At 44.2% G+C, this 24931-nt stretch overlaps 2 protein-coding genes across 2 annotated transcripts in view; both read right to left on the reverse strand.

Moving 5' to 3' along the window:
- Positions 1 to 24931, reverse strand: part of LOC144806464 (uncharacterized) — a 498581-nt gene that overhangs the window by 332688 nt on the left and 140962 nt on the right. The window lies entirely within an intron of this gene.
- The window catches only part of LOC144806466 (uncharacterized), a 222886-nt gene that overhangs the window by 173488 nt on the left and 24467 nt on the right, over positions 1 to 24931 (reverse strand). The window contains exon 2 of the mRNA XM_078672825.1: positions 8115 to 10426. Within this exon, the coding sequence (XP_078528951.1) occupies positions 8115 to 9569 (1455 nt within the window). The 5' untranslated portion in view covers positions 9570 to 10426. The remainder of the gene's footprint in view (positions 1 to 8114; positions 10427 to 24931) is intronic.

A 24931-nucleotide genomic window follows, 5' to 3' on the forward strand; every position in this document is an offset into this window, starting at 1 on the left:
TTGTTTAAGCTCACTAACATTTTCTCAATCTACCACACTCCTGTGTCTTTACTCTGCTTCCCTCACTTATTCTTATTCTACATGTTTACTCCCCTTTTCCGATTTCCTCTTCTCATATTCACCTTCTTTCAATCCCTTTTCTTTACTTCACTTATCCTCTAATCCCTTCCTTTACTTCTTCACTCATTCTCTTTTTCTTAATTATTTACCTTACTCCTACACATACACCTCATCCCCTTTCCAACACATACACACACCTGTAACATACACCCCACACACACCACACACATACCTCATACACAGAAAAATCCTCCCACACACACTCCTCAAACACACACACACATTCCATACAAACACATACATCGCACATATTTACACCCACAGTCAATCAATCAATCAATCAAGTCATTTATATAGCGCACTACTCACCCGTAGGGTCTCAAGGCGCTGGGAGGGGGGGGGGTGCCGTTACTGCTCGAACAGCCAGGTCTTGAGCTTCTTCCTGAAGGAGAGGTGGTCTTGGGTCCGGCGCAGGTCGGACGGGAGTGAGTTCCAGGTCTTGGCAGCCAGGTGGGAGAAGGACCTTCCTCCTGTTGTCGCTCTTCGGATGCGGGGGACGGCGGCGAGGGCGTGGCTGGTTGATCTGAGGAGGCGCGTGGGAGTGTAGAAGTTGATCCTGTTGTTGAGGTAGCTCGGGCCTTGGTCGTGTAGGGCTTTGTGCGCGTGGGTGAGGAGGCGGAAGGTGATTCTCTTGTTGACCGGGAGCCAGTGCAGGTCTCTCAGGTGTCCGGTGATGTGGCTGCGTCGGGGGATGTCGAGGATGAGTCTGGCCGCGGCGTTCTGGATCCGCTGGAGTCTTTTCTGGAGCTTGGCGGTGGTTCCGGCGTAGAGGGCGTTGCCGTAGTCCAGTCGGCTGGTGACGAGGGCCTGGGTGACCGTCTTCCTCGTCTCGGTGGGGATCCACCGGAAGATCTTCCGTAGCATGCGCAGGATGTTGAAGCATGACGAGGAGACGGCGTTGACTTGTCTGGTCATGGAGAGGGAGGAGTCCAGGATGAAGCCCAGGTTGCGTGCGTGGTCCGTTGGTTTGGGTGCGGTGCCCAGGGCGGGGGGCCACCAGGAGTCGTCCCAGGCGGAGGGCGAGGAGCCCAGGATGAGGACCTCCGTCTTGTCTGAGTTCAGTTTTAGGCGGCTGGTCGTCATCCATTCGGCTACCTCTCTCATCCCTTCGTGCAGGTTGGCTCTGGCGGCGTCGGGGTCGTTGGTCAGGGAGAGGATCAGCTGGGTGTCATCGGCGTAGGAGATGATGTTCAGGTTGTGTTGGCGTGCGATGGTCGCGAGGGGGCTCATGTAGACGTTGAAGAGGGTTGGGCTCAGCGAGGATCCTTGGGGTACGCCGCAGATGACTTTGGTGGCCTCTGACTTGTACGGTGGTAGACGGACTCTCTGTGTTCTTCCGTCGAGGAAGGAGGTGATCCATTCCAGTGCCTTGTCCTGGATTCCGATGTTGCCGAGGCGCTGTACTAGGGTGCGGTGGCAGACAGTGTCGAAAGCCGCGGAGAGGTCCAGGAGGATGAGGGCCGCTGTTTCTCCGTTGTCCATCAGAGATCGTATGTCATTGGTGGCAGCGATGAGGGCGGTCTCGGTGCTGTGGTTCGCTCGGAAGCCAGACTGTGAGGGGTCGAGGGATCCATTCGTCTCGAGGAAGGCGGCCAGTTGTTTGTTGACGGTCTTCTCGATGACTTTGGCCGGGAACGGGAGGAGCGAGATGGGACGGTAGTTCTTGAGGTCGGAGGGGTCTGCTGTGGGTTTCTTGAGAAGGGCGCTGAGTTCGGCGTGCTTCCAGCTCTCAGGGAAGGTGGCGGTGTTGAAGGAGGTGTTGATGATGTCTCGCAGGTGGGGTGCGATGACAGCGTCGGCCTTGTTGAAGACGTGGTGAGGGCAGGGGTCGGTCGGAGATCCGGAGTGGATGGAGTTCATTGTGCGGATGGTGTCTTCGGTGCTGATCGGAGTCCAGGTGCGGAGGGTGGTGGTGGGTGGCGTTGTTGCGGTTGTGGCTTCCGTTGGTTGGTTGCTGAAGCTGTTGTGTATGTCCGCGATCTTGTTGTGGAAGTAGGACGCGAGGGAGTTGCAGAGGTCTTGCGACGGGGTGATGTCGTTGTTTGCGGCGTTGGGGTTGGAGAGCTCTTTCACGATGTTGAAGAGTTCCTTGCAGTTGTGTGCGTTGTTGTCCAGCCGGTCCTTGTATGTATTTTTCTTGGTGGCGCGGATCAGTTGGTGGTGTTTCCGGGTGGCGTGCTTGAGGGTGGTCATGTTGTCCGTGGTTGGTTCCCTTCTCCAGACTTTCTCGAGGGCTCGACAGTTCTTCTTGGAACTCTTGAGTTCGTCGGTGAACCATGGTGTTCTTCTGCTGCAGGGTCCGCTGGGTGGGGTTCTCAGAGGGGCGAGTTCGTCTGCGCAGTTGTTGATCCACGTCGTGAGGTTGTCGGCGGCCTGGCTGGGGTTCGCTGAGCTGGTGGGAGGGTGCTGGCTCAGGGAAGCGGTGAGCTGGTCGGCTGTGATCTTGTTCCAGCTTCTTCGGGCAGCCTGTTGCTGGTGATGGTGGATCGTCGTTCTTTTGAAGGTGAAGTGGACGCAGCTGTGGTCCATCCAGTGGAGTCCTGTTGCGTGGCTGAAGGTGACGTCTTTGCTGGATGAGAAGACGGCGTCGAGTGTGTGTCCGGCGAGGTGGGTGGGGGAGGTCACCAGTTGCTTGAGTCCGAGGTTGGCGAGGTTGTCGAGCAGGCTGATGGTGTTGCGGTCGCTGTTGTTCTCCAGGTGGAAGTTGAGGTCCCCCAGGAGGATGTAGTCGGCGGAGGGGAGGGCATGCGGGCTGACGAAGTCGGTGATGTCCTCGCTGAATCGTGTGCGTGGTCCCGGGGGTCGGTAGATCAGGGTGCCTCTGAGGGTGGTCTTCGGGTCGGTGTGGATCTGGAAATGCAGGTGTTCAGCGGTGGTTAGGGTGTCGTCGGTGTTGGTCGTGATGCGGATGGTGTCTCTGTGGATGATGGCAATGCCTCCTCCCGTCAGGTTGGCGGTGCGGTCCCTCCGGATGATCTTGTAGCCCTCCGGGATGGCGATGGCGATGTCTGGGGCTGAGGAGGCGTTCATCCAGGTCTCGGTGAGGAAGGCAACGTCAGGGGCGGTGGTGTCGAGGAGGTTCCAGAGTTCTACGGCGTGTCTGTGGACGGAGCGGGTGTTGAGCAGGAAGCACTTGAGGTGGTTGCTGCTGATGTTCGGCTTGGCGAGTGCTGGTGCAGGGTGAGTCCGGATGCAGGAGAACTCGCAGGCGTGGCAGCTGAAGGGTCCGTGAGTGTGCTTCGGGGCGGCTTGGTGACATCCTGGGGTGCGGCCGGCGTTGAGTGCGAGGAGGTCCGCGGCGTTGTAGGTTCGTCGGGTCGGCTTCCGTCGGTGGGGACCACCCACTCCTCACACATATTTCACACACCCTCACCTCCACCCACACCGAAACACCCCACACAGCCACATCCACAGACACACCTTACACACCCACACTGCGACCTACACCCACTGACTCCCTATAAGTCACACACACTGCATTACTTATCTTTTTTTGCTGTTTTACTCAAGCCCATTCAGGTACTGTTTCCTTTACTCTCTTTGTCCTTTCTCTTTGTCACTCCACATGTGTTTTCGTAATTCAATTTTTCTTCCTCTTTCACCCCTCTTTACTTATACTACCTGGTCTTTACTCACTTTCCCTCATTGTTCTTTATTTATCATGATTCAGCCACTACCCTTCATTCTCCATTTTTTACTGTCTTTTCTTTTTCTTTTAACAGCCAATCACAGTATCACACTATCTCTACTTTAGTGTTCTTCCTCTCTCTTCCTTTCTTTCGCTCCTTTAGTCATTTTACTTTTTTCACTTTCATCCAATTACACCTTCTCTATTTTTTACTATGTAATAAACAATCCCTCTGTGGTCATCTTGTATTTCTTTTTCTCTTAACATAACTCTGTTTGTGTCCTTTCCTCATGCTAACTGCTTCATTAATTTTTTTTATTTTTTTTTGCTGGGGCGCGCCCCGGTACGCGTACCCTAAGGACATTGCGCTTACCCGTGCGTTCACCGGTACGCGCCCCGGGGTAAAAAAAATAAAAATAAATTGACATAATTATACAATATAAAATTCGCTTTAAAATTTATTATTTTTTATAACTATAAAGATTTGCTATTAAAAAAACTTTGAAATTCACTGAAAAAACCATAGGTTTCACACCAGTTATAGTTAGGAATTAGCATCTAAAAAACCTATTAAATTCACTGAAAAAACCATAGGTTTCACACCAGTTATAGTTAGCTGGAAATTTTACTCGCATAAAACCATTGAAATTCTCACTTTATAGTTAGTTGGACTCACTATAACTTGCGCGTGCAATGCACTGCTGATGACGTCACATATTACATCACTCATGACATGGTCAGTGACATCACTCATGACATCACTGATGAGACCATCCTTGTGACAGAGTGACAGACCTCCTTTCACGGTAATGTAACCCTGGAAACACATATTCCAAAATAGAAACTAACATTTTCAAAAAAATGGAGATACCCATACCAGTTACAACAACCAATTCAATAATTATACCATGTATATACACATCCACTCATTGACCAACAGTTCTATATAGTCACTCATACATATACTCACTCATCATATGTAGTGATACACCTATACATCCTGTTACACACCGCCAGTCATCCAAAAGATACTCTCACACATACTCACACATGCAAATAAACTATTGAACATCTATTTATTTGCATATACAGCTATACACACACTACCACCTTACTTTTAAGGAAACTTACACATACTTACTCTCTTAAACAATCACTTATAGAAACACATACTAATTTAAATAGGAACTCTTACAATCTCTTACTCTCACATATACTCACTTATATACAACAATATTCACATATACTAGATTTAAACTTATGTAGTTACTGATAAAGAAACTAGTGAGACACTCATTCACTCAGTAACATACACATATACACAGTCATCCACCCATACAGTCCTGCAAATATGCTGTCTTCAAAACACATACAAAGAGAGAGTCAGTCATTCATGCATCTATGTGCTAAGTAATACCCCCACCAAACCATACAAACACTCATACTGATACTAAGAAAAACATCTAATAATCCATATACAAACACATGTAGCTACTCACCAACCCATGCAGCCACTTATACACAAAGTGAAACACTAATACATATATTTAAATATTTAAACATTAGTCTCTAATATATGTATTCACTAAGATACACTTAATAAACCAGTTAACCAATCAATTTTTTTTTTAAAAACCATCCATGTAAACACTTATTTAAACATTTATTCTTCCATCAACTTTTATATATACATATATAACACATATTTATTTTTTAAAAAGAGACACATTCACTGGATGGTGTCATCAGTGATGTCATGAGTGATGTCACTGACCATGTCATGAGTGATGTAATATGTGACGTCATCAGCAGTGCATTGCACGCGCAAGTTATAGTGAGTCCAACTAACTATAACGTGGGAATTTCAATGGTTTTATGCGAGTGAAATTTCCAGCTAACTATAACTGGTGTGAAACCTATCGTTTTTTCAGTGAATTTAATAGGTTTTTTAAATGCTAATTCCTAACTATAACTGGTGTGAAACCTATGGTTTTTTTTGTGAATATATATATATATATATATATATATATATATATATATATATATATATATATATATATACACCAATTTCTCTCCCAAGCCTTGGAAAAGAATGTGACCATGCTCCGGGGGACTAGAAAAGCCGCTTTATTTGAATAGAATTGCGCAAGCATTGAAAGGAAATTGCTGAAACGCTTGGCAGACGCGTTTCGTCCTTAGAATGGACTCTTCAGTGCCTGTTTCAGTTTGTTCTCCTTTGAGGGGCCCTTTGCTGTAAAGTTTTATCTTGCTGTGACCACTCCCAGTCACGTGGTTACGCCCCTATATATATATATATATATATATATATATATATATATATATATATATATATGTATATATATGTATATATATGTATATAAGCCCTACATGGCCCTTGCCCCTCCTATCTTAAGCACAGATTTGCTTTTTACCAGCCGACCCGCCAGCTGCGATCTGCCTCCCTCAGACATGTGGTTATTCCCAGATTCAAGAAAGTTCGACTGGGGGGGCAGTCTCTGACGGTTCGTGCAGCTCAGCTGTGGAACAACCTACCTGAGGCCTTAAGACACTCATCAAATCTTGCTAGCTTTAAAAAATTGCTAAAAACTCACTTATTTATGCAGACTATGTAAGCTTTCCCTTGCTCTAGCTGACACCATGACCTTTTCATCGCGCCAGGACAGTTTCGACTAACAGCGCGCGCTATAAATAAACATATAACATAACATATATATATGTGTGTGAGAGAGAATTGTTATAGTTAAGCACCTGTAGGACTATGGAATTACTAACCTGCAGACTTGCAAAAAAAAAATCCCTTTTAAAGGTAACATATGGCAACAGCTTAAGCAGGTCATACTCAGTGTGCCAGTAGAGTAGCTCCATAGATTGCCTTTGCTAGACTTTTAGCACTGTACGTACCTATAGGGGCTCAGAAGAACTGCCTTGAATATTATGAGAAAAAAGGTAATCGCTGAGTTAGACTGGGACATAGTTAGAGCAACATTATGGATATTACCTTTGCAGGAGCATTTAAAAAAAATCAAAACCTCAAATAAGAATAACTAACATCAAATACCCATAACTTTATAACTGCTGACCCTTCACCCTTACATGGTGATTGTAGTGTTATAACAAACTTTTTGTACTAGCCTCCTCCATTCCACAATAATTCCTATCAATAATTTTGCTATCATGCACAGAATCTGTTTTATGACCACTTAGGATTTGGTTTAATGATCCTCTGTAAATAAGAAACTCATAACAAATATTTATACAATTAATCTAACCGCAAATCGTTTACATAGTCAGCGATTGGCCAAGATCCAGCTCGATGATAAACACCTCTGTGAAGTGCCACTATGATGGCTTAATTTACGGATGCATGCCATGATGAACATAAGCATCACTTCTTCCGCGTCAGGGCTTGGGTGGTAAATGCCGTGCACTGCAAGCATTAACCCTGAGAGTCACAGCTCTCATTCCGATTCTTTCACTTATTCCGCGTCAGGGCTTTGGTCGTAAAAGTTGTGCAATGCAAGGATAACCCTGAGAGTCACAGCTCACATTCTGCTACTTTTACTTCTTCCGTGTCAGGACTTGGGTGGTAAATGTCGTGCACTGCAAGCAGTAACGGGGAGAGTCGCAGCTCCCATTCTGCTCCTCTCACTTCTTCTGCATCGGGGTTTGGGTGGTAATTGTCGTGCACTGCAAGAATTAACCCTGAGAGTAACAGATCCCATTCTGTTCCTTTCACTTCTTCCGCATCAGGGCTTGGGTGGTAAATGTCCTGCACTGCAAGCATTAACCCTGAGAGTAACAGCTCACATTCTGCTCCTTTCCCTTCTTCCGGGTCAGAGCTTGGGTGGTAAATGTTATACACTGCAAGAATTAACCCTGAGAGCTACCGCTCACATTCAGCTCCTTTCACTTCTCTGCTTCTGAACACTGTTTTCTGACCACTGTCACTGATTCATCACTGTTGTATGAAACGACCAAACACCACAATCAGCTGTGAATATTCAGAGGTGTGCTTATTAAATTAGTTCTTCCTGCAGGGACTCAGTCAGAGTGTGTTTAGTGTATAGGTTTTAGCACTAATCCTTCCAGTTACCTGAAAATACCCTTCTTAGCCAAAGCATTGTTCCCAGTGCTGCTTTTACAGGTAGCATGAACAGGAACCATTGGATGTTTTTCTTTTTAACTCTACTTCATCAAATAATTGCTCTTAAATGGTTTTTCCCCTGTGTGTGTTTGCTGATGGCTTTGTAGGTTTAATAATAGCCTAAAACTACTTCCATATTCACTGTTCTTGTATGTTTTTTCCCTTGTGATTTTTTTGCTGATGTCTTCGGAGATTTGATACTTGACTAAAGCTCTTCCCACATTCATTACACTTGAATGGTTTTTCCCCTGTGTGTGTTCGTTGATGAGCCATGAGATTTGAGGAATCACTAAATCTACTTCCACATTTACTGCAATGGTATGGTTTTTCCCCAGTGTGTATTCGCTGATGTTTTTGGAGGTCTGCTAACCGACTGAAGCTCTTCACACATTCACCGCAATGGTATGGTTTCTCCCCTGTGTGTGTTCGCTGATGTCTTCGGAGGACTGCTAACTGACTGAAGCTCTTCACACATTCATTGCAATGGTATGGCTTTTCCCCTGTGTGCGTTCGCTGATGTGTTTGGAGGTGTGAAAACCGACTGAAGCTTTTCACACATTCACTGCAATGGTATGGTTTTTCCCCTGTGTGTGTTCGCTGATGTCTTCGGAGGTCTGCTAACTGACTGAAGCTCTTCACACATTCATTGCAATGGTATGGCTTTTCCCCTGTGTGTATTCGCTGATGTCTTCGGAGGTCTGCTAACTGCCTGAATCTCTTCATACATTCATTGCAATGGTATGGCTTTTCCCCTGTGTGTGTTCGCTGATGTGTTTGGAGGAGTGATAACCGACTGAAGCTCTTCACACATTCACCACAATGGTATGGTTTTTCCCCTGTGTGTCTTCGCTGATGTGTTTGGAGGTCTGTTAACCGACTGAAGCTCTTCACACATTCACTGCAATGGTATGGTTTTTCCCCTGTGTGTGTTCGCTGATGTGTTTGGAGGAGTGATAACCGACTGAAGCTCTTCACACATTCACCACAATGGTATGGTTTTTCGCCTGTGTGTGTTCGCTGATGTCTTCGGAGGTCTGTTAACCAACTGAAGCTCTTCACACATTCACTGCAATGGTATGGTTTTTCCCTTGTGTGTGTCCGCTGATGTGTTTGGAGGAGTGATAACCGACTGAAGCTCTTCACACATTCACTGCAATGGTATGGTTTTTCCCCTGTGTGTGTTCGCTGATGTCTTCGGAGGTCTGTTAACCGACGGAATCGCTTCACACATTCACTGCAATCGTATGGTTTTTCCCCTGTATGTGTTTTCTGATGTATTTGGAGATTTGATAATTGACTGAAGCTATTTACACATTCAGTGCATTGGTATGGCTTTTCCCCTGTGTGTGTTTGCTGATGTCTATGTAGGATTGATGATTGACTAAAGCTCTTCACACATTCAGTGCAATGGTATGGTTTTTCCCCTGTGTGTGTTCTCTGATGATCTTTTAGGATTATTAACTGATTAAAGTTCTTCACACATTCAGTGCAATTGCACAATTTTTCTCCTGTGTGTGTTTGCTGATGGTGCTTTAGTAGTGATGACAAACTAAAGCTTTCGATGCATGTGTATGATTCTTTTTTCTTGCTTAGTGTTTTTGGGATGGATATATATTTGTCTACATCACATGACCGTGTTTCCTGAAGGGCCAACATGGTTGATAAGCTACTTGCGTTATTCTCACATTCCCTGTATGTCTGTGGTGTTTTGGATGCTTGATTTCTGATTGAACAATAAAATACAAGACTCACTAAATACCTATCACATTCATAGTAAAAGTAAGGCGCCTTTCTGGGTGATTGCGTCCTTACATTGGATGACGGCTTTGCGTGCTTGTGGGTAAAGATTTGTCTTCCTTCTGGTCGGTGCAAATTGGGACAATACTCTGTGCTTTAGAGAGCAGAACCCCTCTTTTCTTTAGCCTTCAGTTCTTTGGTTCCACTTCGTTGTGCTTCTCCCTGGTTCCTGTGCTTTGGCTAGAAAGAGTTAACAATACACTGAGAGCACTGTAATGCAACTTGTAATGTTTACAGCTACTCCGAAGAGTGTCCCTGGGCCGAGAACAGGTCTGAAGAGAAAGTAAATCTGGTTGTTTCAAACATGGACAAATAGCCAGGTTTTCAATCTTTTTTTAAACATTGTCATGCTACTAACAGCGCAAAGCTCAAGAGGGAGTTTTTCCAAGCTATGGATTCCAAATAGACACAAGACCTTCCTCCAACTTTCATACCGACCTCATGTTCGAAACAGGTGTTGGACGCTTGCTTATACAGCAGGTGGTTTGTCAGTGTTGTTGCCTTAATTCTGTCGAGGGCATTTCTTCTTCTTGTGGTGTGGAAGAGTAGAGCTCAAACTTGTATTCACTGAATTGCCTTTGACTGTTTCTTCCTGGATCTGTCCTCTGTCTCTGATTTCACTGATATTTTCTGAGCTCCTTATTTTTGACTATTTTTGATGATTTGCTGTGTTATCTTCATTATTCATAATCAATCCGGGCATTTAGGCTTATTTTCTGTTGGATGTAAAGAAATTAAAAATTACTAAATGCAAATGTAATGGAATGTGAATACACAATATTCTGGGTGTAGAAGAAAGACATCTCTGCTTTACCATATCTGAAACTTAACAAGGAATATTTCACCATACATGGATATTTCACTGAAAGTTCTGTTGAGCAGGTCACAGCTTATTTACTCATAAAAAGCCAGTGATTTACCATTGTTCACAGAGTAACTTACTAAAGAAAGGGAAGCCACTGAGCCCTCACATGCTACAAATACAGTTTTAGCTAGATACACATGGAGATTTAGCTAGATACTCATTTAAACAAGAACAGATTGTGAAAAAGAGAGGAAGCACAAAGCATTGCAGTTAGGTCAATTTCATGAAGTATCTACCAAAGGGTCCTCAGGACTGTCTTACTCGTGGTGGCGGTCTGACTGACACCACGCTGGCGGTCTGACTGCCATAATATGAGTGTGGTGGTGGAACCGCAACGAGACCTCCACCTCCACCTGAATCAAGTATCCTGCATCCGCGGTGGTCTGCAAATGGCCTGAATATACGTGCGGTACATATGCTGGCCCTGCTGAGCCTATTACAATCTGCATATCCACTGCCCGTTTCATGGTGGGGACACCACCTTGAAAAGGGCAGTAGACATGCAGGTAAATGGGCCCTAGCAGGGCCTCCTGACAAGTCTGAGCCTAGGGTTGCATGCAGGGTGCACATGTTGTACCTCTCTGGAACTGCACCCTCGTTCCTGCATGGTGTGGCAGGCAAAACATGGTGCATGCCATACAGTGCAGGAACGTGCTGCAGGCACTCTCAGGGCGGTGGTATGCTGTTTAGGATCTCCTATGGACCTAACACAGCCGCTGCCATGAGACTGCAGCTGCACCACCCGCCCTGGATTAATGTCATAATCCGGCGGGCGGGCTCAACAAGGGCTTGGCGATCTTCCTGGGAACACCATGGAGGTGGTCCCATTGGAACACCGCCAAACTCGTAATAAGGTCTTAAGTCACCTTCAACACTTTCCACAGCCCTCCTGGTTCAAGCATTTCTGGATCCTTCTAACTTGGAAAACTGAAGCATTATCCTGAGATGAGGTGGATTTTCTATCGGCATAATATATATCAATCGCCCTTAAACTAGTGTCTGATTCTGAACTGATTGACAACTTAAACAAGCATTGGCATAGCCAATAGGTCTCGCCCACGGCACCTATTAAGTGTTTAGCCATGCAGGAGAATAGGGTTTGGGGGAGTGGGTGGGTTTGCTTAGACTGGGCACTAATCTTTGAAGCTACTGTATGTGGAGTTGTTCTGTTGCAACACAAATCAACTACAAACAGAACCAAGCATATCCACACACACGTACAAGCATACACACTCATGCAAGTAGGCAGTGAAGAGGGAGCATGCGGGCACCTGATCTGCCAACCAGAGTCTGTCCCCAGCTCCTTGTGCTGCCCAAGCAGAGCCCCCCCGCACACTGCACCAGATGCCTTAGGCACGTCTCTTTTATTATCCGGAGTGACTAAATCGATGATATCATGGCTACTGTGACAGTAAGCACTGTGGCACTGTTAATTGTAATGTTACTGATGCTAAATAATAAATAACGTTTTTTTTAAAAGCACGTCTCTTTAAACAAAAAAACAAACCAAAAAAGTTACAAAAAGAAAAATATTTTCAAAAAGGTGCCAACTTGGTAGACAATGTAGGTCCTCAGGCAGTGTGTCTTTTTGCCGGGTTTAACATAATTCCAGCTGCGTCCAAAGGTTTGAGGGTGAAGGGCAGGGGGGTGCTGGACATGGCAATCTGGACTTTAGTGAGAGGTGGGGGTTGATGTGATGAGAAAGACAAGAATTGGCAAGATTTTGTTCCAGCTCGACATTTAAAAAAAAAAAAAAATGTCGCAAATTGCTAAACTGGCAACCAGTGTCCATGGCGGGGAGAGATCGCCATGCTAGGCATATATTGGCTTTTACAGCAACAGTGAAAATCTCGTGCTGAAACAAAGAGGCCCGGTCTCGATCAAGGGAAGAAAGAGAGAGATGGGTCCTGCAGAAGAGTTGGCGATTTTTGACATCTTTTTTCCCAGTCCTTCCCCTCCCCCCTCCTGCTCCTCACCGGATCCGTTACCCCAACACTGATGCCCCTCGTGTATTGGCTTAGCAGACAAGCATTGGCAAAGCCAATAGGTCCCGCCTTTTGGCTTTGCCAATGCTTTTTGCTGACTCTGTTTAGCCTTTTAACAAACAGTGGTGTGCCGTGGGGGGAAAGGGTGGGGTAGCACCTCACGGGCCACCGCAAGTGGGTGGAAACAAAAACAAAAGGACAATGCGAGGAGGGTGTAGTGTAGTTCCTATATTCCCAATAGGCTCTGCGCATTGGAATAATATAAACAGCAGTGTAGACGTAGGACTGAGGTCGACTAGGTCTCTACTGACTATATTAGACTTAAGGTTTGCCAGCTAGCTCAGAGGTCACTAGAAACTTTCTCGAATAAACGAGGAGGAGTTTAACCTCCCTGGATAGACAAGAAGGGATTAGCTTCTGACAACCATAAAACATGACAACTTTGCTCTCCTAGAATAAGAGTGTATCTCTAGAGTTGTGTGAAAACAATAGACAGCTATTTCACTCAGTCAAATGTGCGTACTTAGTTTCACCAGATTGCAGAGAAAAGAGAGACGGGCGTTTTCAATAAAAGGTGTTATTTATTGAGCAGTCTTCTTCCTCATGCAAGAGAAATGAATTGCCACAATTACAATACTCATAGTAAAGTAAAGTGCGTACAGTAAAAGGAGGATTATAAAATAATACTGGAAAAAAAGCATTGATATGGTTTCTTAGCCATATGATACTTTAAAATGGATAAAATATATACATACATATATACATTGACTAATCGTACTCAACTGGTGCTTCTAAATACGCCTGCCCCGGTGTACCTGACCTAAGCCTAATACGTGGGAAGGAGTAAGTAAGTAGCAGTTTAAGTTAAGTTTGTTTTGCCAAGAATCTGACTCAAGAATTCTCTTTTAAGGGTTTAGTCAGCTCCGTACCTGGGTAAATAGAAAGCAGGAGGTCTTGTATCTCTCTCTCAGGACTCGATATCCCAGTAACCCGCGAAGGTATCTGGAAACACCGGAGCTGGATTTCTCGGCAGGAGAAAAGACAGCGTCTCTCTCAGTGCGTCAAAGAGGAGGGGCAGCGTCCGTGGGCTCTCGCATCAGCTGGGCTCTCGAGCAAGTAGATAGCTGCTCTGCTCCAAAACCACCACTGTGTCTTTGCTTAAGGCAACGCTGGTATATTTATACCTGAAAGGTGCTGGGTTTGACGTAAGGTTGGACATAAGACGTCAATAAAGATGTCACTAAGAACTGGCCGTTCTTACAGTGCTTTACAGGAGTTCTAGGACGAAATCAAAACAAAAGCAAGGGGGATTTCCCAGGTTGCTGGAGGTTTGGTTTTGTTTAGAGACCTCGTTGTGCTTTCTAGGGGGCCGGGGAAGTAGCCTTGCTCAATGTGACAGCATGTGCTACGACTGAATTATGGATATGATTACTATGCCGTTGTATGGATATTATTGATTATAACCGGACAAGGGCATAACATAGAAATATCGATTCAGGTTCCTTGATAAAAAACACTACAAGGGCAGGAGCATGTTTAACACAGACAAAGGAGGGGGGCGGGAGCAAAGGTTATGCGAACAGCAGGGGGCGGTGGGAGCCTGGTGAACATGGACAATGGAAGGGGGAGGGGTGTTACCTCATGGGTTGCCGCAAGTGGGTAGGGGGAGGGACAAAGGGAATGCGGATAACGGGAGCATTGTGAACATGGACAATGGGTGGGAGGCGGGAGCAAAGCAACAGGAAAGTAAACGAGCATGGCCGGTAAAGTGTGTTTAATTAGTAACCTGATCCATGACGAGGAATGCAGCTGCCACCCAGCGCTCCAGTGCTCGCTCCCGAGAGCAAAAAATCGCCGGAGTGATCCTTTGGAGAATAGGTTGGACATGCACCTGCCTTTGGCCATTTAGGTGCTTTCGTTATTGAAAGACACACGCAAAGGCCAATCCAATGTGTGGGAGGAGTCAGACCCACACGGAGAAGTTTAGAGTGCTCACAAGAAGCCTCCCATAGTGCAGCACAAAGAGCACTGCACAAGGCTCGACATAAAAAGTAAGACTTTAGTTCTTCCTACAGTATTTCAAGTTAAGATCCTGTTGTAGTTCAATCAGCAGCTCCTTCCACGATTTTCGGTAAAATAGAATGAGGGATTTATTGCAATTGCCTGTCTTTATATTGTGCACACTGATAAAGCAAACAAATATGAATTCACGAAATGTATTATTCAACTATATCAGTCATTTATTCCTTTTAGAGAATCCATCACAACCAATAATTTAACTGCAACAAAAGCAATGCAAGCACCATCCAAGCTAAGAGGCGATTGTAGCACCGTTGTGAGTGGATGAATGTCTTTTTCAAATCACTACACGCGCCGCCGCTACCCTTGGCCCGGATTGCACCTGTTGTGTGAAAGCACTGGATAATGCTTGCGCGATACAGTATCTTGCAGGGACTGAAGAATGCATGGCTCAGCAGTCTGTCTGCAAAAACCCTGAAGATGCATGCATGATTCAGCAATCAGAGCACAAATATATCTGAAGGATGCATGGCTCAGCAGTCTGTCTGCAACAACCCTAAAGAGGCATTCATGACTCAGCAATCAGAGCACAAATAGATCTAAAGAATGCATTGCTCAGCGGTATGACAGCAAAAACCCTTAAGAGGCATGCATGACCCTGTAATCAGAGCACAAATAGATCTGAAGAATGCATGGCTCAGCAGTATGTCTGCAAAAACCCTTAAGAGGCATGCATGATTCAGCAATCAGAGCACAAATATATCTGAAGAATGCATGGCTCAGCAGTCTGGCTGCAACAACCCTAAAGAGGCATGCATGACACAGCAATCAGATAACAGATATATCTGAAGGATGCATGGCTCAGCAGTCTGTCTGCAAAAACCCCTAAGAGGCATTCATGACTCAGCAATCAGAGCACAAATAGATCTGAAGAATGCATTGCTCAGCAGTGTGTCTGCAAAAACCCTTAAGAGGCATGCATGACTGCAATCGGAGCACAAATATATCTGAAGAATGCATGGCTCAGCAGTCTGTTTGCAAAAACCCTTAAAAGGCATTCATGACTCAGCAATCAGAGCACAAATAGATCTGAAGAATGCATTGCTCAGCAGTATGTCTGCAAAAACCCTTAAGAGGCGTGCATGACCCTGCAATCAGAGCACAAATAGATCTGAAGAATGCATGGGTCTGCAGTATGTCTGCAAAAACCCTCAAGAGGCATGCATGACTGCAATCAGAGCACAAATAGATCTGAAGAATGCATGGCTCAGCAGCCTGTCTGCAACAATCCTTAAGAGGCATGCATGATTCAGCAATCAGAGCACAAATATATCTGAAGGATGCATGGCTCAGCATTCTGTCTGCAAAAACCCTAAAGAGGCATGCATGACCCTGCAATCAGAGCACAAATAGATCTGAAGAATGCATGGCTCAGCAGTCTGTCTGCAAAAACCCTAAAAAGGCATGCATGACTCAGCAATCAGAGCACACATATATCTGAAGGATGCATGGCTCAGCAGCCTGTCTGCAAAAACCCTTAAGAGGCATGCATGACTCAGCAATCAGAGAACACATATATCTGAAGGATGGATGGCTCAGCAGACTGTCTGCAACAACCCTTAAGACGCATGCATGACTCAGCAATCAGAGCACAAATAGATCTGAAGAATACATGGCTCAGCAGTCTGTCTGCAAAAACCCTAAAAAGGCATGCATGACTCAGCAATCAGAGCACAAATATATCTGAAGGATGCATGGCTCAGCAGACTGCCTGCAACAACCCTTAAGAGGCATGCATGACTCAGCAATCAGAGCACAAATATATCTGAACAATGCACGGCTCAGCAGTCTGTCTGAAAAAACCCTTAAGAGGAATGCAAGACTCAGCAATCAGAGCAGAAATAAATCTGAAGAATGCATGGCTCAGCAGTGTGCACTATCACACTGTTGCGACGCATGCAGGCAGGAGGACTCTAGCATCACAAATATACTCTATGTAGGAAGAATAAGAGGCGATTTCTGTCCGTGCATGCACACACTTATGCTGGGCAAAGGACGTGCACGGCTTGTCTGTGTGCACACAACTGCGCTGTAGAGGATACAAACATAGCAAGCATAGCTCAACAGTCTTGTGCACAACTGCACTGTACTGGATCCATGCAAGATGTACGTGGGGGTGTGGTTTGTGTGTGTGTGACTATCACATGGGTTGAAAGCAGGATGGCGCAACAGTGTGCACAATTGTACTGTGTTGTAGTATGCACAACTGACCTGTACAGCAAACCAGGTAAGAGTTAACAGTGTGCAGAACTGCACCATACAGAAGCATGTAAGGTGTAACTGTTTCTACAGCAGTCTATATAAAGCATGTATGGTACTAAAGTGTGTGTAAAATTGTACTGTGTAAAAAGAAAGCATGGCTCAGCAGTATGCAAAAATTATTTTCACACTAAGCATTTAAGACCTAACACTATGCACAACTGCACCTTACACGAAGCTTGCAAGGCAAGAGAGATTGCTGCATGGTTGGCTATAGGATGCATTGAGGGCACAGCTCAGCAGTGTGCACAACTGCACAGTATCATAAGAATACCTGGTTAAGAAAGGCGCAGCACAGGGTGTGCACAATTGTGCCATATAGAAATTATTTGTGGCTCATCAGTGTGGGCACAACTGAAATGAAGATGAAGCACGCGTGGTTCAGCAGTGTGCACAACTACCCAATATACGAAGCATGTTTGGCTAAGCAGTGATTGCCCCATTACAGTGCGTAGAAGTATGCAAGTTCAGCCGTGAGCGTCTGACTGGAAGCATGCAATGCTCAGCAGAGGGGTTACAATAGTGGTGTTTAGGGATGCATGGCTCGCCATGGTGCTAAATTGCACTCAAGGAACCATGTATTGCTCAGAAGTGTGTACTACAGCAAAGTACAGTGAGCATGCAAGGTACTGCAGTGTGCACAAGGGTACAGTAAATGAAATGAGCTTGACTTTTAAAACAAATAATCAAACAAATATTGAGAGAACACACGGTTTAGTAATGCATGCATGATTAAGTAGCTACTGCTAGTTATAGCAGAAATGTCACAGCCAACCGTGTGTGACTACCCAGATCATATATGCATAGGAAACATGCACTGCTCAGTACTTTTTTTCGTTCCTGTGTGTCTCAGCACAAAGATTGGGTGTGGGATGCTAACCTCTGTGTTTGTAGGTTGTGCATGCACCGCTACGTGGCCCACGTTGTCAGTTTGGTTGCTAGAAAGCGTACACTGCTCTCCTGTCATTTCGCTGACCCTGTCCACGCAGGGATTTACTTTGCACTCGGACAGCGGATCTAACAGAGCAGAGAAGTCACTGCAAGCCCAAGTGCCCTGTTTATGCTCTGCCACAAGCACATGCAGACCCGGATGCAAAGTGCAACAATTACCTGGGGGCTCCCATGAAGCTCAGCATGTAGAGGGGGCCCAGGGGCTGAAGCATGGCTGAAGCATGGCTGAAGCGGGGCTGTCTGCTGATCAAGGAGGAGAGCTCTGCAAGGTGCTGCCGTGAGACGATCATGCTGCTAAATCTTTTTCTTTTTAATTACTTAAAAACGAATCAATGGATTTGCATCAAATTACAAAAAGAGATATTTCTGGACCAAGCTCTAGCTTGCTGCCAAATTTGGAGTAATTCTGTTCAGCGGTCCGGCCTGTAGTCATGTCTAAAAACCCCTATGGGAAATTGCATGGGGAAAAGGCATTTTGGGACCAACCTTTTTCTCGACCTCTACCAGCGAATGACCTCAAAGCTCTCCAGACAGTAGCTGAATTGAATGGTAAACTAGCTTTAAAACTTATGTAGACTCATCAAATGGGGCCAAAGTTATTAGCAAAACAAAAAAAGGTCCTAACTATAACTACCTACTGGTGACAGCTAGTGTTATTTGTGTGTATATATATATATATATATATATATATATATATATATATTGCCGCTCCGATATCCTTTAACTCCAAAAGAAATCCGGCACTCACAGGAGAAGTTTCTAGGTTTGTTTAATGACAGCAAACAAACACTAAGCAGACAAACGCGTTTCGGTTTCCTTCGTCAGTGTCTACTACTGACACGAAGGAGGCAGGTTTAAAAACAATTCGTCATTTCAAGCATGTTCATAGAAAGGAGACTTAAGTAAAACCCTGTGAGCAAAGTTATACCATTGTCTATTACATTCTGATACTATTGTAAAGACGACATATAGTAATTTTATACATTTTAAATTACAATTCGCTTATTTACATTTATAACGATTGATTCGAAGACCTAATTAATCACATGATTAATGTGCCTTTTATTTCATTACTACGTCGTTTTTATAGGTGTGTTATAAAGCCGTGGATCGGCATTTCTCACAGGGTTATTCCAAATTATCACATTGTCAGGCAAAACTCTCCTCCTCTTACTTTCCTAAGTGAGATGATAATTCTTCATTTTTATTAAGACCTGTCGGGGCCTTGGTTTGTAGATCGATTATATAACGGGACTCCAACCGTCTTAGTCTCCGTAGTCTATCCCCACCCCTTGGGTCCACAGGTACACAGTCTAGTGCAAAATACTGTAGTAATTCTCTTTTACTTTTGTGTCTAATAGCAAAGTGTTTCGCTACGGGATAATTGAAATCCTTATTTACAATAGCTCGTTGGTGCTCAAGTATTCTGAGTTTCACATTTTTGACTGTACTGCCTATATATTTCAGTCCACATGGACATATTAGGCAGTACACAGCATGGGTGGTTTGACATGTGAGAAATTTTGAAATTCTTTTCTTATCATTCACCCCTGGTATCTCATATGTGGTTACTTTTCTGCTGTTCTCACATGCCTTACACTTCCCGCAGGGGAAGAAGCCTGGCATATCTCTTATTCTCCCTGTTGTGTCTATCTTGTCGCGCAAATGGCTGTGTACAATTTTGTCCTTTATTGATCTCCCTTTCCTGAAGGTAATTAGGGGTGAGATTGGGATATCCTTCCCTATGATTTGGTCAGTTTTAAGGATATGCCAGCTTCTCTTAAGTATTTTTCTCAGGTGGTTTGAGTCTTCTGAGAAGGTAGTAATCAGCCTGAATTTCCCTCCATGTTTGTCTTGATCCCTTTCTCTTTCTTTCAGTAGCTCTTCTCGAGGAATTCTCTCTACCTTTTTAAAGGTTTTTTCTAAGAGATTTTCGTTATATCCTCTAGATTTAAATCTACTTATGCTGTCTTGGGCTGCTTTTACTTAAGTCTCCTTTCTATGAACATGCTTGAAATGACGAATTGTTTTTAAACCTGCCTCCTTCGTGTCAGTAGTAGACACTGACGAAGGAAACCGAAACGCGTTTGTCTGCTTAGTGTTTGTTTGCTGTCATTAAACAAACCTAGAAACTTCTCCTGTGAGTGCCGGATTTCTTTTGGACACAGGCACCCGCCCACGAGTGCCCCGGTTCCTTGACGCAACAGAGCGGCATATATATATATATATATATGTATATATATATATGTATATATATATATATATATATATATATATATATATATATATATATATATATATATATATATTACCTACTGGCGGTCGCCAGTAGGTATATATAGTTATGATTTTTTCCTATGGGATTTTTCAAAATTCTATGTTGAATAACTTTGGCGTTGATGGACGGAATTGGCTGAAACGTTCCTGAAAATGGCACATTTACTCTCCGGTCCTTCCCTGAAAGTTTGGGGGGGATACGTCAAGCACGGGCCGAGATAAAAGGGGGGTCCCAAAACGTGTTTTCCCCATGTTAATTTCCATAGGGCGGTTGGCCTCACTTTTAGCCCGAACGGCTGAATGGATTTTCACCAAACTTGGCAAAATTGTAGGGACTGGTAGCCCGATGTGCCTTTGCTATGTCTCAAGATATGTGCTACAGTGGTTTTTACGAAAATTAACTTTGAAAAAACATATATTGGGCTACATTGGGCTATATATATATGTTAGAGCCCAAATGTAGCCTAATGTAGCCCAATGTAGCCCAATGTAGCCCAAAGATGGCCACCAGAGACAAAAAAAAACAAATGTAGCCCAAATATCAGCCAGATGTAGCCCAACTATAGCCCAATGACAGAATGTCCCAGAGTGTTCTAAAGAACAACTAGAGCGCTAACAGTCTTACTTATGACAAAAGTATGGCACACCTGAAGTCATCTTGATTGGAATAAAGTGTTAACACTTAAAACATTTAATTTGCAAAGGAACAAAATGAGGGGGTTCATTTTGCCATTGAAATTATGATTAGTGCTGAAGAAAGAAAAATTAGGGCACATTTTGAGTGACTTCTCAAATCCTCTTATATTTCATTAAAAAAATTCTGATATGCAGTCTCCCAAGATGGCCACCAGAGACAAAAGAGCCCAAATGTAGCCCAAATGTAGCCCAATGTAGCCCAATGTAGCCCAAAGATGGCCACCAGAGACAAAAAAAAACAAATGTAGCCCAAATATCAGCCAGATGTAGCCCAACTACAGCCCAATGACAGAATGTCCCAGAGTGTTCTAAAGAACAACTAGAGCGCTAACAGTCTTACTTATGACAAAAGTATGGCACACCTGAAGTCATCTTGATTGGAATACATTTATTTTGAAAAGGAACAAAATGAGGGGTTTCATTTTGCCATAGAAATTTTATATATATATATATATATATATTCACAGAAAAAAACCATAGGTTTGAGACCATATATAGTTAGGTATTTGCATTTACAAAACCTTGAAAATTCAATGAAAAAACCATAGGTTTGAGACCATATATAGTTAGGTGAATATTTTAATCATACAAAACCAATGAAATTCCCATATATAGTTAGTTGCATTAACTATATATTTCGCGCACCCGCAATCCACTGCTGATGATGTCACATATTACATCATTCATGACATGGTCAGTGACATCACTGATGAAATCACTGATGACATTTCAAATGACATCACTGATGACATCACTGATGACATCACTGATGACATCATCCAGTGACTGTGTGTTTCTGTAAAGTTTAAATATGTTTTACATATTGAAGAATGAGTGGATGTATAAGTGTCTGGATGAAGGATTTAGTAGGTGCGTGACTGACTGTATGAGTGAGTGAATAAATGTGTCGTACTAAATGCATGGGTTAGTGACTAAACTGTCTGAATGTGTGCATCAGTATGTCTGTTGTGGTGTAAACTGCTGCATGTGTTGATCATTAGCTATACGAGAGGCTATATGTGTTATTGATTGGTTGCCCAAGTATTTGTATGGGAGATTGAGTGTGTGTGGGGGTGGCTGGGAGGTGTGTGACTCTGTGCATAGATGTGTGAGCAGTTGATTCACTAGGTGTATGAGTTCAAGAGTGCATGTGGAAACAGCTACATGGGCGGTTGACTGTGTGCATGAGTGTATTGATGAGTGAATGGATATCTCAATGCTACATGTCATAGTAAGTACATATGTAAAACACAGTACATGTGAGAGTTGGCATATATAAATAACTGTGCATGAGAGCCAGTGAATGTGTGAGTGGCTGTATGGATCATTGTGAACTTGTATCAGGGATTGTATAAGAGAGTAAATATGTGTTAGTATATGTTTGAATAAGTAAGGTGTGTATAACTGTATAGTTTAGGAAATGGAGGTGAGATTGATTCTTTGCATGACTGACTAGGTGTGTGAGTAACTCCATGGATGAGTGACAGTGTGTGAGTGTCTGTATACACTGAGTGTATCTAAGGTTATATTAGAGTCTGAAGAGGTTCATCGTATTAGCACATGAATGATGTCATCAGTGATGTGATCAATGATCTCAAATGAGATGTGATCAGTGATGTCATCAGTGATGTCATCAGTGATGTCATCAGTGATGTCATTTGAGATGTCATCAGTGATGTCATTTGAGATGTCATCAGTGATGTCATCAGTGATGTCACTGACCATATGACCAGATATATATATATATCATTTGAGATGTCATCAGTGATGTCATCAGTGATGTCATTTGAGATGTCATCAGTGATGTCATCAGTGATGTCACTGACCATGTCATGAATGATGTAATATGTGACATCATCAGCAGTGGATTGCGGATGCGCGAAATATATAGTTAGTGCAACTAACTATATATGGGAATTTCATTGGTTTTGTATGATTAAAATATTCACCTAACTATATATGGTCTCAAACCTATGGTTTTTTTCATTGAATATATATATATATATATATATATATATATATATATATATATATATATATATATATCACCAGAACATCCTCATTGCAGAAGAAATCAGCCGCACACCAGCAACGGAGCTTGCATTTCTTTAATCAAACCGGCGGTCCACCTGACATGTTTCGTTCTCACTCGAACTTTTTCAAAGGTATGCCGTCACTTCTAATTGTTGTGAAACCACATTGCTTGTGCTAATTTATTTAAAGTTTTGTCCCCGCCTCTTCCTTGGCGCGCTATGAATTGTGGTCTTAGTGGTTCACATTTGCCAAAGTTTATCAACCCTCCATTGGGTAACATAATTGAAGTTAACTTTAAACCCGGTTACTCTAAATGCAAAGTCTGTTGCGCCCCGCGCAGCCCATTTTCGAGGCTGACTCAGGGTCCATACCAAAGGCAGTCTTTGGCGCTCACCAGCCTCCCCTACTCCGCTACCACGAAATCCACACCTGGGTTCAATGCGGGAAGGCAACGGCACTCTGTCTGGAGGTGCGTCGCCAGTAGGTATATATAGTTAGGATTTTTTCTCTATGGGATTTTTGACAATTCTATGTCTAATAACTTTGGCGTTTGTGGACGGAATTGGCTGAAATTTTCAGGAAAATGGAACATTTTGTTTCTGAGCAGCCCCTGCATTTGGGGGGGTTCGTCAAGGGGGGGCCGAGAAAAAAGGGGGGTCCCAAAACGCATTTTTCCCATGTTAATTTCCATAGGGCGGTTGGCCTCACTTTTAGCCCGAACGGCTGAATGGATTTGCACGAAACTTGGCAAAATTGTAGGGACTGGTAGCCCGATGTGCCTTTGCTAGGTCTCAATATATGTGCTCCAGTGGATTTTGAGAAATTAACGTTCAAAAAAATATATATATCTGTGACAGCGTCCCGGGTAGCGCTCCGTTTTGCGTACTTTTCGCGTTACGGAGCTTTGCGAAGCGAAGCTGATTGGCTCTCCGGTATCTGTAAACATTCCAAACAGTCCGTAGTGGCCGCCATCTTGTCTCTCGGTAGGATCGAGAGACAAGAGGAGGCCAAAGCAAAGGGGCAAATGACCATAAGGGGGCATAGTAGATCCTCCCTGACCCCCTAGGTTTGATGTGGAGGCTTTAAAAGAGCCCCGCGGGGCAAAAAAAAAAAAAAAAAAATCGAACGGCTGAATGGATTTGCATGAAACTTGGCAAAATTGTAGGGACCGGTAGCCCGATGTGCCTTTGCTGGGTCTCAATATATGTGCTCCAGTGGATTTTGAGAAATTAACGTTTAAAAAAAGATATATATCTGTGACAGCGTCCCGGGTAGCGCTCCGTTTCGCGTACTTTTCGCGTTACGGAGCTTTGCGAAGCGAAGCTGATTGGCTCTCTGGTGTCTGTAAACATTCCAAACAGTACGGAGCGGCCGCCATCTTGTCTCTCGGTAGGATTGAGAGACAAGAGGAGGCCAAAGCGAAGGGGCAAATGATCATAAGGGGGCATAGTAGATCCTCCCTGACCCCCTAGGTTTGATGTGGAGACTTTAAGAGGGCTCCGCGGGGCAAAAAAAAAAAAAAAATTGTTTTTTTTTGGTGGGGTGCGCCCGGTTCGCGTAACGGGAAGCGGACTGGGGAGCGTACTACAAGGAAACAAGAATGATTGACTTTTAACTTATTGTATGTTTATAGACTTTTTTTTTCTTTTTTTTCTGCTGAGTGACGTCTCGGCCTATCTCCACGGGATGCAGTCCCTACCATCTCGGCGTTTAAGCCGAGGGGGACCGGTAGTGTGGGAGAGATAACGTCTGTTAACGTTCGATTCGAAGGAAATCAGGAAGTGTTGATAAACATTGTCTGCGCCATCTTGCCTTTTTTCAAATGCCACACTTTTGTCGTGCACGGCAGCCATTTTAGATGCCTTGACCAGACCCACTCTCTGCACGCTGTCGATCCTTAGCATGGCTCCCCACCCTCGCAAGCATCTCCCCCAGGCACTGGTCACCCCCGCTCTCTGTCTTATGCATGGGCAATAAACCTCCCCCCATCTGCGCTGCTCTTCCCTGAGAATCACACCCTGTGCCCGCCCGACACCTCCCTTTCGCCCTATTCACTACCGCACCCTCTGAAACTC

The sequence above is a fragment of the Lissotriton helveticus genome (assembly GCF_964261635.1).
Source record: "Lissotriton helveticus chromosome 1_1 unlocalized genomic scaffold, aLisHel1.1 SUPER_1_unloc_77, whole genome shotgun sequence".
In the NCBI taxonomy this organism is placed as follows: domain Eukaryota; kingdom Metazoa; phylum Chordata; class Amphibia; order Caudata; family Salamandridae; genus Lissotriton; species Lissotriton helveticus.